At 52.8% G+C, this 14317-nt stretch overlaps 1 protein-coding gene across 4 annotated transcripts; it reads left to right on the forward strand.

Annotated features, from left to right (window-relative positions):
• The first annotated feature begins 458 nt into the window (after positions 1-458).
• Positions 459-13141, forward strand: LRRC51 (leucine rich repeat containing 51). Of its 4 annotated transcripts, XM_026722476.2 has the most exons (6): positions 3283-3378; positions 5301-5326; positions 7625-7722; positions 8658-8863; positions 9557-9705; positions 12958-13141. In XM_026722476.2, exons 1-6 carry the CDS (start codon positions 3343-3345, stop codon positions 13097-13099), a joined length of 657 nt encoding a protein of 218 aa, XP_026578261.1. In that variant the 5' UTR covers positions 3283-3342; the 3' UTR covers positions 13100-13141. The 4 variants fall into 4 exon arrangements, with proteins under 4 accessions (XP_087792995.1, XP_026578261.1, XP_087792993.1 ...); XM_087936867.1 differs by lacking the exon at positions 3283-3378 and having other exon boundaries at positions 4866-5326; XM_087936869.1 differs by lacking the exons at positions 3283-3378; positions 5301-5326; positions 7625-7722 and adding an exon at positions 459-651.
• Positions 13142-14317: the final 1176 nt, after the last annotated feature.

Genomic DNA, 14317 nt, shown 5'->3' on the forward strand with positions numbered 1-14317 from the left:
TAGACTGTCTACTATTGACCTCACCCCTTTCCTAAGAGATCTGTAGGGGCCGTGCACAAGCGCACCAACGTGCCCACCGTCCCTGTCATTTCTTTTATTTTTCTTATACGTATCTGTTTCATGTATCCATAACTATGTTTATACTTATATCTGTTATCTTATAATTGCTTGACAAAATAAAGAATCTCCATAGCAGATCAAATGCAATTCTACTCTCAAAGCAATTCATATTTAGAGAACAATATCACTGACACAAAACTTTCTAGGAAAAAAAATGAGGCAGCAGCAAAAAAGGATTGGCCAATGCCTTCCAGGGCGTGTTGGAGTTGAGAAGCAGCCGCGTTCCAGGCACGTCTTTATCCTCGCTTCAGTTGGCGCCAAGAGGACGGAGGTTTCAAAGAGGGAGAGAAATGCAGCTCCAAAGATCCGGCCTCAAAGGGGGGGGGGGGGAAGATCCCTGGGAATCCTCCAGACGGGTCTCCCCGGCGACACCGGGATGCAAACGCGGCGCGGAAAGCCGGAAAAAAGATTTTCACATTTCCTGACTTGAAAGCAACACCACCCGTCGTACAAACCTGGCTTGCACAGACATGTCCAACGCTGGAGTCTGTGCCGCTGAATTTCTGTCGACGGCTCTCCCCACCTCCACAGGTAAAGGGAGGGGAAAGGGGGGGGTAACAGCACATCTGGCTCCCAACAAGGTCCAGGCAGCGACCAGCAGCTTCAACTTATCACAGTAATTTGAGGGTGGGGGAGGCTACAACTGAGAAAGCCAGCTGGACAAGAAGGCGGGAACGGAACAATTGGGAGCAGAAATTTTTGTTGCTAAACGAGCAAGGGTTATTATGTGGGTTGCACCTAGTTTTAATGGTTTCCATGGTTAGATGGCCTAGGTCGGGGGTCCCCTACTGGCTGGAGAATTCTGGGAGTTGAAATCCACCAGTCTTAAAGTGGCCAAGTTTGGAGACCTCTGGCCTAGGCCCTGCCCAGACACTGGTGTCTGAACATTGATTTTTTTAAGCATTCATATGTTCAAAAGGCCAAGGTTCAGATATTAACGCCTAGGAGCAACTCACAACCACCATTGCTCATTTAGCCACAAAAATTCAATTTTATTTTGTTTGTTTTTAATCTAGGCAAAATGTTAATATATACACTGCAAGTCATCAGTGCTAGAAGGAAGTGGGGGTTTGTGGGGGGAAGAGGAGGAGGAGGAGAAGGACAACTGTGGGGTTCTTGGTGGTTTTCTTACAGATGTTTCATTACCTAACTAGGTATCATTATCAGTGTTAGAAGGGATGAGGAGTAAGAAGAGAGCGGGGAAAAGGACTGTGGGGTCCTTGGTGCTCTCAGAGCTTGGTTTTCTTGCAGACGTCTCATGACCCAACTAGGGAACATCATCGGTGCCAGAATGGAATGGAGTTTGCTCTCTTTCTACCCTACTCCCTTCCAGAATGTTACCGAGTTATGTAATGAAATGTCTGCAGGAAAACCACCCAGCACCATTGAACCCTCAGTTCAATCCTGAGCTTCTAGCAGTATTAATCAAATTTATATGCTGCCCATCTTGCTATGAATTGACTCTAAGCAGTAAGTAAAGGCAATCAGATAAAAACATCAACTATCAAAATGATAAATACTGAAATTAAAATTGACTTCACAAAGTTGGCAAGGAAAGCAGCCAGATGCACACAGGTACTTCTTGAAAAATGGATGTTGTATTATTATTATTATAATACTCCTTATTGTTTCCTTTTCCTTTTCTTTTTATTGGGTGCAAGGTACATCAAAAGACACACTGGAAGCTGCCACACACCACTGAGCAGCCCCCGAAATCTCCACCAGGAAGGCTGGGATTCCAGATCCCTCAGCAACAGGGAGTAAAGCCAGCAACCGCTGCAGTGTGCATTTATTTTGGATGTTTTTTTAGCATTTTTATCTTTTTCATGGTTTTGGACACCGGAAGCCACCCAGACTCCTTGACTGAGGTGGGTTGCTACAGCAATCAAATTAATGCAATAGGTAAATGAATAAAACATGTCCTGGCAACCCAAGTTTCCCCACTTAGCAGGCCTGTGAACAGAACCACACAGGGACAACTGGAGGAGGGTCTCCAACCTTGGCCCCTTTAAGACTTGTGGACTTCAACTCCCAAAATTCCCCAGGCAACCCTAACCCTAACAACTCCTGGCTGGCTGGGGAATTCTGGGAGTTGAAGTCCACAAGTCTTAAAGGGGCCAAGGTTGGAGACCCCTGAACTAGAGAACCAGGCAGCTAAAAGCAAAGAGGAATTTTGGGCTTGGAGGGCATCAGGGAACTGGGGAAGAGGAGGTAGGGGGGAAGGAGGAGGCCTCCAAGTCACAGATCACAACCTCCCCATCACACACACACACACACACACACAAAAGCATCCCAGTTGTGGAGTCCCCTGTTAAGGACAGTCAGGGATTCTGCAGGGTGGGAGTGGGGGGCACATCTGGACACGGGAGAAGGAGGCTGCCCAGGGGGAGGGGGTCTTTTGGGGTCCCCATGCAGAATTGCACCCCGAAGGAGAAATGAATTGCACCCTCCCCCAACACAGAATTCCCGCCCTTGAGCAGAGCTCCGAAATGAAATGAAGAAGGTCCCCCGCCCCATAGGAAGGGCACCCGAAGCATCGTTTTGGGGGGTGGGGGAGTAAAAGAGCCCCCCCATCCCACTGCCTCCTCTTCTTTCGAGGCCCCCACCTGGACCCCCGTGTTTCTTTTCTCCCCTCCCGAGCCAGGGTTATTTTTTTGGGGGCGGGGACCCGCATCTTGCCCAGCCGCGTCCCCACGACCCACTTAATCGGGCCACTTTCGGGACCGGGGGACGGCAGACACCATACCTCCCCCTCCCACAGACAAAGGCACACCCCGAGCCCCTCCTCCTCCTCCTCCCCCCCGCCAAGGCCTACCTGCTCGGCCGTCCCACCTGGCAGGGCCGTCGTGAGAGGGGCAAGGCCGGCGGCTCGGAGGGGGCGCCGAGGGGGCCGCTCCCAACCCGCGGGCTCGCGGGGGTGCTGGGGATGCCTCACGGGCTCCAGTCGGGGCCTCCCACGCCCCACCGAGGTCGAGTCGGGCCTCTCCGCGGGCCGCGGCCGGAGCGGAGGCAGCGGCGACGGTGAGCGCGGCCCGGAACTACGCCTCCCGGCAGGCCCCGCGCACCCAGGCGCCCGGCTTCCGCTCTTGGGGAGCGGGGAGACTACACCTCCCGGCGGCCCTTGCGCGGCGAGCGCTTGTCTTGTCTTCCCCCCCTTTCCCCCCCGCTTCCGAACGCGGCTGTATTGCTGTTGCCTAGGCGACGCCCCGCCTCCGCATTCCAATGTGCGGCGGCGAAGCCGGGCTCCGGGCGAGAATGGTGGGTCTACGCGCGCGCGCGCGCGGCTGGGAGGGGTGGGGGGCGCGCTTGCAAGGCGGGGGGCGGGCGAGGGGGTCAGAGGCAGGTGGGAAAGGTGGAGGAAAGCCCCGCTGCAGATTGCACTCCTGCTTCCATCATCCCCAGCCACGGCCAAGGGAGGAGGGCGCGCATCCCGGGAGACCGGCGGTCCGGATTTGAGTGGGGGGCCGCGCCGTTCTGCGCGAAGCCCCCCCACCCCGATCCCTAAGCAGCCCCGGAGCTGCACCCGTGCAAGGTTGCACCTGTTTTGCACGCTTCCCCGTGTGCGCCAGGGGCAAAGAGCGCTTGCTGCCGCCCTCTGCGCCCGATCCAGTGGGGGTGCGCGCGATCCGAACATAGGGGTCAGAGCAGCGCAGCCTGGGCTTCCCAAAGTGCTACCTTCTGGGAGATCCCAACATCCACCGCTGACTTGTGGGACCCCGCCATACCAGGCTTGGGCTCCGACATCCTGTGGCTCTTGGGTGGGTGGGCGGGTGGGAGTCCTGCAAAGACCCCCTCCCGGCTGCGAAAGGGGTGCGCTGAATGCCGGGTGGGCTGGCCGCAGTTCTGCGCCCTTGATGATGACGACGGTGAATTAAGAGCTTTCTAAACTGCCCCACGTCCAGCGACCTCACAAAACCCCCCGAAGTTCACTGAATTCCCCTTCCATCAGCCAGCCCTTTAGGGCAACAGAATGACACAGCTGGAAGGGACCTCGGAGGTCCTCTAGTCCAACCCACTGCTCAAGGAGGAAACCCCAAACCCTTTCAGACAAGAGGCTGTCCAATCTCTCCATGAGTCGGGCTGTTCCACAGCCTAATAGCTCTCACAATCTAAAGATTCCTCCTTGGATTTAGAATGGATCTCTCTCATTGTAAAAGTTCCACTCACTGGTTCTCATCTTAGCTTTAGCTGCTAGAGGGAGTAGAATCCTCTTCCCTTCCGGTCTTTGGCGGTTTCTCTCCCTTTGGCTGGCCAAGGGAGCTGGAAGAAGGGCAGAGCCATGTGCAGAGGGCGCCCGGCCCAGAATCCCTGTCAGCAGGATTCTCCTGAAGTTGTAGGAACTCACCTGCCTTAGGGAGTCCACTTCGGACTGCAACGTAGTTCTTGTACTTCCTGGTGTTAATTCTGTGGGGTCCTTGGTTCTCTCTAAGCTGGTCTCTTGCAAACATTTCATTTCTCAAGTGAGCAACAATCCCCAATGCCAGAACGGGGGAAGGAGGAGGAGGAGGTGGTGGAGAACTGTGAGGCCCTTGGTGCTCTCCAAATTTGGTGGTTATCTTGCAGACGTCTCATGACCCAACTAGGGAACATTATCAGTGCTGGAGGAAGAGGAGGAATGTGAGAATCCTTGGTGCTTTTTGGGCTTGGTTTTCTTGCAAAAGGGCCCATCTAGGTAACTAACTATCACCGCTCAATGGGAGGAGGGAGCTTATCTGCAGCCTATACCCAGATAAGCAGGGATTGGCACCAGACAAACAACAAAGCAGAAAATAGTACATTAATGAAGGAAGGTCCAAGGAGAAAAATCACAACCCCACCAACACTGACAGGGCAAGTTCTTATATATAAACAGAGCTCAAACCCCACACTCCCTCACACTGATGATGATACTTAGTTGGGTCATAAAACACCTGCAAGAAAACCACCAAACTCAGAGAGCACCAAGGACCCCACTGTCGTCCTCCTCCTCTTCCTCCTCCTCCTCCTCCTGCTCCTCCTCCTCCTCCTCTCTTCAAGCCCCCTTCCCTTCCACCACGGATTATGTTACACCTAGCTGGACCACCAACGGTCTCCAAGCAAACCGCCAAGCTCAGAGAACAGCAAGGACCCCACCGTTCGAACCCCTGAGCTGCAGATATTTTCTTTTGTCTGTTAATTCTGTTTTTCCGTTTCTTCTCCAGGCAAGCTCCGCTCTTTCTTTTCCCAGGTGGGTAATTTCTTCTCCCAGCCTCACCAGGGATTTGCAGAGCTGCAAGAAGCGCCCGTGAATTATTCCAGTCTCTCCTCTGTGCCTCCCATCTCTCTCTCTCTCTCTCTCTCTCTCTCTCTCTCTGCCCCGAGGGCGTCTCTTTCCTGGCGTAGGAGTAGAACCGGCTGTGGGGCAAGCACTGACCTCCAAAATAATATGGCAATTTCGGCTGAACAGATAACGGGAGGGAAAGGAGAGGGGTGGGGGCCACCTGGAGGAAACCGTGATTCGCACTCAGTTCTCCTGCACAGTGCAACTGTCCTTGTGTGCTTTGAGGGATGGTACACCCCAATGGCGTCGCATCATAAAGAAAGGGGTCTCCCCCGCTCCCCCCCCAAAAAAGCTCTGGCTGCAAAAGCCAGTGGCTAAACTTTTGTAGCCCCCCCATTGGTATGTGGAGCTAATGGGGTGCAGAAGGACAGCTTGAAGCCACATGTGGGACGGGATGATCGGGACTTTCGAACTGGACCATTTTAAGCCGCATGGACTTCAACTCCCAGAATTCCCCAGCGAAAAGGTGGGTGTGGCTGAGCAACAATCTCCGCCTCTTGCACGTGATCGCCATTTCTGACCTCCCGACAAGTGAAGTCCATGGGGGAAACCAGAATCTCTTAGTGACCACAGCAGGAAAGTCATGAAACGGAGCATGACTCACTTACTGTCTTAGCGCCCAAACGTCTGGTCCCAATTCTGATTATAGGTCGGCAACTCCCTGTATCTTCGAGGCTGAAAGTCAGAATTCTAACAACCATCTCCACCTCCTCCCCTTCCTTCCTTCTTTCCTTCCTTTCTTACTCTTCTTCCTTCCTTCCTTCCTTTCCTCTTCCTCCCTTCTCCTTCCTCTCTCCTTCATTCCCTCCTCTTCCTTCCAACCTTTCCTCATTTTTTCCTTTCTTCCTTCACTCTTTCCTTCCCTAATCCTTTCCTTCTTGTTTTTCCCTTTCCTTTCTTCCATTCTACCTCCCTTTACCACCTCCTCCCTCTCTCCTCCTTCCCTAATCTTTCTTGTCTTTTTTTTCCTTCTTTCCATCCTCACACTCCCTCACACTGATGATGATACTTAGTTGGGTCATAAAACATCTGCAAGAAAACCACCAAACTCAGAGAGCTCCTCCTCCCTCCCTTCTTCCCTAATCCTTTCCTTCTTGTCTTTTTTCCTTCCTTCCATCCTCCCTTCCTCCCCTCCTCCCGCTCTTCCTCCCTGCTCACTCCCTCCTTCCCTAATCCTTTCCTCCTTGTCTTTTTTCCTTCCTTCCTTCCTTCCTGTCCTCTTCCTCCCTTCTCCTTCCTCTCTCCTTCATTCCCTCCCTTCCAACCTTTCCTCATTTTTTCCTTTCTTCCTTCACTCTTTCCTTCCCTAATCCTTTCCTTCTTGTTTTTCCCCTTCCTTTCTTCCATCTTCCCTCCCTTTACCACCTCCTTCCTCCCTCCTCCTTCCCTAATCTTTCTTGTTTTTTTTTCCTTCCTTCCTTCCTTCCTTCCTTCCTTCCTTCCTTCCTTCCTTCCTTCCTTCCTTCCTTCCTTCCTTCTTTCCTCCCTCCCTCCCTCCCTTCCTCCCTCCTCCAAGATTCCAGGCCAGACCTCTTGAGACCTGCCTGGGATCCGGTCCAGTCTTTTTTATGGATTTATCACATACGTGCCTTAAATTGATGTCACCAGTCGGGCGCAGGACTTCCACGGCTGGCGCTGCTCAGCTCCGGCTGCTGCTGCTGCCCGTTGGCTCCACAGGGCAAACATTCTTGGCACAACCCCTGGGGTAGCCCACCCCACACGAAGCAGCCGGCCCTGGCTTCCGAGGATGATCATGTCCCACACTGACGTCCTGTGGCTTGGTTTGGGCTCCCGTGGGGATTTGTGAGCCATGGTTTATAGGAGGGGTCTCCAAACTTGGCCACTTGCGGACTTCAACTCGCAGAATTCCACACGTCTTAAAGGGGCCAAGTTTGGGGGACCCCCGCTTTATGGAGTCACCCTGGAACGGGGCTGTCCAGAGCGCGTGGTCAGAAGAGTCAAGGTGGCCACGGCAGGTTTCACGCAATGCACACTTCTTGCCTCGAAGGCCTCATTGCCACCCTGCCCCTTGGGGATGACCATTCCCTGGAGCGTGGCCCTTCTCTCCCTCCCTCCGGCCACAATCCCCCTCCCCAAACCTAGAAGGTGTGGACAGAGCTCCGGGGTCCCAGAACAGCCAGCCCGGCAGCCTCCCTGGCTCAGCCGTGTGCGAATCTCTGGGCGTGTGCCGTTGTGTTTCGCCAGCACAGCTGGGAAGACATGCGTGTCCTGGAATTACACCAAGGCCTCCCTCCAGGCGCCGCCACTGGACTTCTCCTTCCGAGGCATCAGTTTTATGCAAGGTACGACCGGATCCCCTGCCTGGCGCGGTTTTTATTCCTGGGTTTTGATATTGGATATTAGAAGATGCTGTGGACAGGGGCGCACTTTTAAAGGAAGCCCATGTGCCACTGCTGCGGTTCAAACTCTGGGCCACTAGAGCCTGCTTGGTCTCGTGGCTGAGGTAGGCTAGAAACCAGGAGACGGGGAGTTCTAGTCCCGCCTTAGCTGGGAAAGACAGCTGGGTGAGTGTGGGCCAATCGCCAGGAGGTAGTGAGTTCTAGTCCCGACTTAGGCATGAAAGCCAGCTGGATGACCTTGGGGACTCCCCCACCAGGAGACAGGGAGTTCTAGTCCCATCTTAGCCGTTAAAGGTATCTGGGTGAGTTTGGGCCAGTCCCTCCCTGTCTCGGCCCACAGGCCCACCTCTCAGGTTGGTTGTTATGGGGAAAATAGGAGGAGGAAGATACGTTGGAGATGTTTGCCACCTTGAGTTATTTGTAAAAATAAGGTGAGATAAAAATAAAATTTCAGTTGCTGCTTTGCCAAAAGGGAAGATCCTTCTTCTGTTTCTCTCAGAACAAGTGATAAAAAGTTGTTTTTTTTCCCCCATCCAAAAGGCACCTGGACTTTGTTTTTCTCTTTGAAAATGTTTCGCTTCTCAACCCAAAACTTTCAGAACTTCCTCAGGCCTGAAGAAGCTTGGATGAGAAATTAAGCATTTAAAAAAACAAGGAAGTTCAGTTGCCTGTTGTTGTTTTTTTAAGCACTTTTGGGGGGGCTCAACCGTGACCTGGATGGTTGAGAATCTCCTAGCAGCTTCCTGACAGTGAGAAGTGCACTCTGCTCATGCTCCAGAGCTGTGGGGCCCTGTGCAGGTGGCCCCTGCTGCCAGCCGGTGCCCAGTTGCTCCCGGCACAGCAGGCGCCCTCCCTCTGCCCTCTTTGCTGCCCTCCAGACCTGCTGACCGAGGAGCCCCGTCCCGGGCTCAGGCCCATCCGGCGCTTGGAGGGGGGCCGCCTACTGACCCAGGCCGTCCGACTGAACAACAACACCCTCAACGACCTGACTGATTTCCCAGACATTATGGAGAAGCTGCTGGAGTATCCCCTGGACATCTACTGGATTGACCTCTCCTTCAACGACCTGCCCAACATCGACCCGGTATGCTAAGCCCCCCCTTTCTAAACTATGTATATTAACTCATCATATATAATAGGAAGGTGTTAGCTGGATGCAGCGGACTCTGACACACCATTCGTTTCCCCCTTGACTCCGGTCTTCCCCCCACCTACCCCCTGGATGTCTATTCTCCAATGGGACACATCCATAGCCAAGAGTCATCCATCAGGCTCTCCAGTCATACACTTGCGCTCCGACAACTTTGGGCTGCCAGGGTGATTATCTAGGCACTTAAGGAATGCACTGTTCCCCCCGCTTCCTGTCTGCCGGCAGCTATAAAGACCAAAGGAGTATCTTTTTAGTTGATATTCTCACTGAACGTGAACTTTGGGCTTGGTTGTGGTCGTAAGTTGAGGACCACCGGTATTCCATTCAATTAAACGTTGCTGGGTTCCTCCACAAAGCACAGAGGCCTAAATCCACCTCAGAGGAGATTTTGGGGGGGGTGGGGGCAGAGAGAGACTGGATGCCCGGTTTATGACCATCCTATATACCACCCTTAATAGCCAAGGGGCCTTAAGGAATGGGCTGGGCAGCCGACCTGAAAGGCATAACCAGAGCCCTTCGCAGGTGCTCAGGAAAGCCAACAAGGAACAACCAAGCCGTAAAACTAAAACTAGAGTCAACTCTTTCCCCCCCACGCCCACCATTATTATTCTTGCCCTTCTTTCCCAGGTGCTGACCACCTTCTACAACCTCCGGAACCTGAACCTTCATGGCAACAGCATCCAGCATCTCTCCGAAGTGGACAAGCTGGCCGTGTTGCCTCACCTGCGCAACCTGACCCTGCACGGAAACCCCATCGAAGAGGAGAAGGGCTACAGGTAAACCGCTGGAAGCTTTGCTCCAGGCTAAGACAGGCGAAGAACCGTTGCAGGCAGAGGTGGATCTTCAGCCGGTTCTGACCAGTTCTGGAGAACTGATAGCGGGAATTTTGAGTAACTCGGAGAACCGTCCAATGTCACCTGTGCTGGTTAGACTGTGTGATGACCCAAAGGGGCGCGGCACAAAAGCAACGAAGTCCCCAAAGTAGGTAAAGTCCCTTTAATTCCTCCAACTTGGCCCCCAATGTCCAGTTATCATCGGCTGGAGGAAAAAAAACTCCCAAGAACAGTTTTTAAAGGAAAGACATTCAGTCTGAACCCAAAGTACATCTAAATTATAAATAAAAAACAGCACAAACCAATTTTGCTGCAGCAATGAATGAGACAGGGCAGGATAAGGAATTGCAGACTTCAAAAGAAAATGAAACACACACAGTTAGGACGACACCGGAACCCAGATAAGACTTGACAAACAAAGATAATTCACGCTTTGCTTCCAGCAAGGTTCTGTGCGCAAATGCCCTTTTTAAATCCTGTTTTCCCAGCTGCAGCTAATGAAGGGAATCAGGGCCCTTTTCTCCCCCATAGCCCATGTTACTCCCTTCTCTGTTCCTCCTGTGTACCCTAGGATGAAGAGGGGATGGGCCTGGGTCTTCCTCTGAGTGCCCAGCCGGACTGTGCCCTTCCCGAGTTTCCTCCACAGCCTCCGGAGCCAGACTCCCACTCCCTGTCAGCTGTTCGACCTTTCCCTCGGAATCAAACTCCAACAGGGGCTTGACAGACAGTAGATAGTTAATTTAGGAACAAGAGCTGGGAATGTTTCATGGGAAATGTAGTTCATGCCTCTTGGGAGATGTAGCTCATGTCACGTGGTCACATCTGTAATCCTGATTGGTCACTGAATTGATCTCTGGTTGGGCTGGGGGAGTTTTGGGGCATTCTTACCTGGGCCTCCTATGCTGTGGGTCGAAGATAACCATCTTTTCACACTATCGAGGCAAAGATTGGATGTTAAGGTGGATCTCAGCATAATTGTGAGTTATATTGTGAGGATGCCTAATTCAATCCAAAGGAACTTTGCATGGAAGCCTTTGCCAGTCTTGGGCTGCTTGTCCCACGCTGTCCCAGAAGCGTGGGGCTTGAAAGTGAAAGGATGAGCTTTCCGATTCCCTCTTCCATCAGGGAAAAGAAGCACGATTCTCCGAGGTCCCTTCCCGCCCGGTTATCCTGGACTCGGAGCGGCTGTTCTCCAGATCCCAGAAACTTCGCATTAAAACCCCTAAATTCCATGCCCCGTGAGAAGCACGTCCCCCGCTTTCTCTTTCTGTGTCCGAGCGGTTGATTTCAATGGATGCACCCCCTCTCCCTGGGAGTCTTCCCAGAACTAGATCCAGGGCTTCCTTTTGGGTTGGATAGACTCCAGTCCCCAATACCAAAAGGACAAGGTGTGTCTCCCCACCGTGGAATCCTTCAGAACCATCCTCCTTGAGGGGGGGGGGGGGCTTCAGGTTTTTTGCAACAGATTTTGCCAGACGAGAACACCGCTTCCAATTGGTGTTGGTGCCGTTTTTAGTAAATTTGGACAAATCGTCCCCCTTCTTGGGTATGCAGAAAGCATGGCCTCTCTTCCTGAGTCATGGAAACCAACCTCTGAAATGTCACAAGGCTTTTGAGAACACACAAGGTTACGCAATGCCCTACGGAGAGACTGATGGGAGCAATGACTCATCACGTCAATTGCAACTTCCTACTACCTCTGATTGACACAGGGAAAATCAATCCTAAACAGCCCGGAAGGACCTGGATTATTCTCTTGTTCAGATATCTCCAACCGTGGCAACTTTACGAGTTTGGACTTCAACTCCCAGAATTCCTCAGCCAGCACGTGCTGGCTGAGGAATTCTGGGAGTTGAAGTCCCACAAGTTGCAATGTTGCCAAGGTTGGAGATACCTGCCCTAGTTCAACTGGTCCTCCTGCCCTACCCATTGTCCTCTTCCATCGTTGGTCTCCAAGGTCCATCAGCTCTTATGGAGTGAGCTGGTTCCAGGCCACGCAGGAAGTCCAACTGGGTGGGCCATCTTCTTCAACTTCTCTGCTCTCCTTGGACCTCTGCCAACCCACGAGAAGCTGACCTTTCACCTGTTTTGTGAGGAGGAGGAGGAGACGACATACCTCTTGGCTTGCATCCTCATGTAGATCGGAAGGATTCCTTGAGACAAAGGCAACAGATTTGGAAGGGACCTTGGAGGTCTTCTAGTCCAACCCCCGCTCAAGCAGGAGACCCCCCCACCCCCACAGCCTTTTGGACAAGGGGCTGTCCAGTCTCTTCTTAGGACAGGTAGTCCTCAACTTATGACCACCATTGAGCCCGATGTTTCTGTCACTTCAGTGAGAGCGTTGTTCTATTTTCCACCTATTTTACAAGCTTTCTTGCCCCCATTCGTTCAGGGAATCGCTGCCGTTGTTAAGCGAGTTAACAGGGAGTGGGGCTCCATGGCTGTGGAGGAAACCAAAGAAGGGCACAGTCCGGCTGGGCGTTCAGAGGAAGACCCAGGGCCACCCCCTCTGCATCCTAGGGCACAGCAGGAACAGAGAAGGGAGCAACATGGCTTACGGGGGAGGGAAGGGCCCTGATTCCCTTTCATTAGTTGCAGCTGGGAGAACAGGATATAAGTGGGGCTGGAAGCAAAGCGTGCATTATCTTGCTTGAGGCTTCTCTGGGTTTTGGCGTCCTCCCAACTGTGGGTGCTGCGTTATCTTTTGGAAGTCTGCCATGTATCATCCTGGCCTGCCGTGTTAATGACTTCAGTGTGGTTTGTGTTGGTTTTTTTTATTTCTAATTATCTTTACTTTGGGCTCGGACTGCATTTACTCCCTTCGTAGACTGTTTTTGGAAGAGTTTGATCTCCAGCTGAGGATAATTGGACATTGGGGTCCAAGTTGGAGGCAATTAAAGGGAATTTATTCTACTTTGGTGACTTTATTTTCGTGTCACGCCCCTTTGGGTCATCCCACAGGCCCTAAGTCACTTTTCCAGTGCTGCCGTTAACTTCCAGTCATTAAATGAGCTGTTGCAAGTTGAGGACTGCCTGCATGTGGCGTTCATCCCTTTTGCCCTCCCCGCCTTTGGCAGCCTTCCGTGGCTTCCAGCGCTTTGAGGGGAGGGGAGGAGAGGGGAAGGAGAAGGGTCCTGCCCAGGGAGCAAGGGGAATGACCCCCCCTCCTCTGTCCCCCCCTCCCTCCCTCCCTAGGAGTTACGTCCTGTCCACCTTGCCCCAGCTGAAGAACTTCGACTTCAGCGGCGTCACCAAACTGGACCGCAGCACCGCAGCCGTCTGGAGGCGCATGAACATCAAGCCAAAGGCCATCCGGAAGAAACGGGAGCGCTACTGAGGGGACGGCCGCCTTCCTGGGGAATAAAGCTTTAGAGCAGCTTCTCCTGGTGAATTGCGGGGAGGCGAGGGGGGCACAGACATTGGGGGACGGGGATTTGCGACCCGATACCACCTGGAGAGATGCGAAAGGAAATGTTCTCCGTTCCAAATGGGTGGGGGATTTTTTTTAGTCGGTTGCGAACGAAGAGTGGGAAATGTTTCCTAGGCCATAGAATAAGAGAGTTCGAAGGGACACCTGGAGGTCATCTAGTCCAACCCCCCCCCTCCACACTCAAGCGAGAGTCTTTTATCATTTCAGGCAAATGGTGGTCGAATCTCTCCTTCAGAAGCCTCCAGTGATGGGGCACCCTCAGCTTTGGGGGTCCCACTGGTTGTTGGTTTTCAGGGTTGGGGCGTTTCCCCTTAGTTGTATCTTAGATATAACGTGTTGCTTTTTTTCCCCAGTGTTGTAACTGGTCAAGGATAAAACAGGCAAAGGAAGACACACCAGTGGGAGGGGATTTTTGGAGTTCAGGGTTGAACTGTGGGGCCCTGGGTGCTCTCTGAGCTTGGTGGTTTTCTTGCAGACGTTTCATGACCCAACTAGGAAACATCATCAGGAGGAAGGAGGAAGGGTTGGAGGAAGAAGACCATGAGGGTCCCTGGTGCTCTCTGACCTTGGTGGTTTTCTTGCAGATGTTTCATGACCCAATTAGGGATCATCATCAGTGTTAGGAAGGAAGAGGTTTGTGGAGTGAGAAGGACTGTGAGGCCCTTGGTGCTCTCAGCCTGTTGACTTTCTAGCAAGACGTTTCATTACCCAGAGAGGGAACATCCTCAGTGCTAAAGGGAGTATAAGGGCCAATAAGCTAGAAGCTCAGCACCAAGGACCCACAAAACACACCCCGTGCTGCTGTGTCCTCTGGGACCAGTGCCACAGAACAGGAAAACAAACCGCCATGTTGTATCTGTAAGCCAGAAGCCCCCGCCCCCTTCTCCCAAAACCTCCCATTAGAGGTGTTCAACCCGCACTTGAGTGGCTCTGGCTGGATGGCCTCAAGGTACCCTTCAGTGAATGTCAATTCGGCCCACTGCACACACACCCCCAGCTTGCTTGCCATGGGGCCCAGGCAGAAAACGCAGCCCACCCTCTTACTTCCCGGCCAAGACCCCAAAAGGCTCTTCTGGAGGGGTGCTCTGCCTGCAGCTTCACCTGTACGTTGCACCTGGCGGCGCA

The sequence above is a fragment of the Pseudonaja textilis genome, chromosome 7 (genome assembly GCF_049901715.1).
Source record: "Pseudonaja textilis isolate UNSWEBS1 chromosome 7, rPseTex1.2, whole genome shotgun sequence".
Taxonomy (NCBI): domain Eukaryota; kingdom Metazoa; phylum Chordata; class Lepidosauria; order Squamata; family Elapidae; genus Pseudonaja; species Pseudonaja textilis.

What these genes read in the sequence shown, in the direction of transcription:
- LRRC51 (XM_087936866.1), top strand. Translation starts at nt 7,230, where the DNA reads ATGGTTTATAGGAGGGGTCTCCAAACTTGGCCACTTGCGGACTTCAAC. An exon ending in AGGCATCAGTTTTATGCAAG is followed by an intron (nt 7,723 to 8,657) that starts GTACGACCGGAT and finishes GCTGCCCTCCAG; the next exon opens with ACCTGCTGACCGAGGAGCCC. An exon ending in GAAGAGGAGAAGGGCTACAG is followed by an intron (nt 9,706 to 12,957) that starts GTAAACCGCTGG and finishes CTCCCTCCCTAG; the next exon opens with GAGTTACGTCCTGTCCACCT.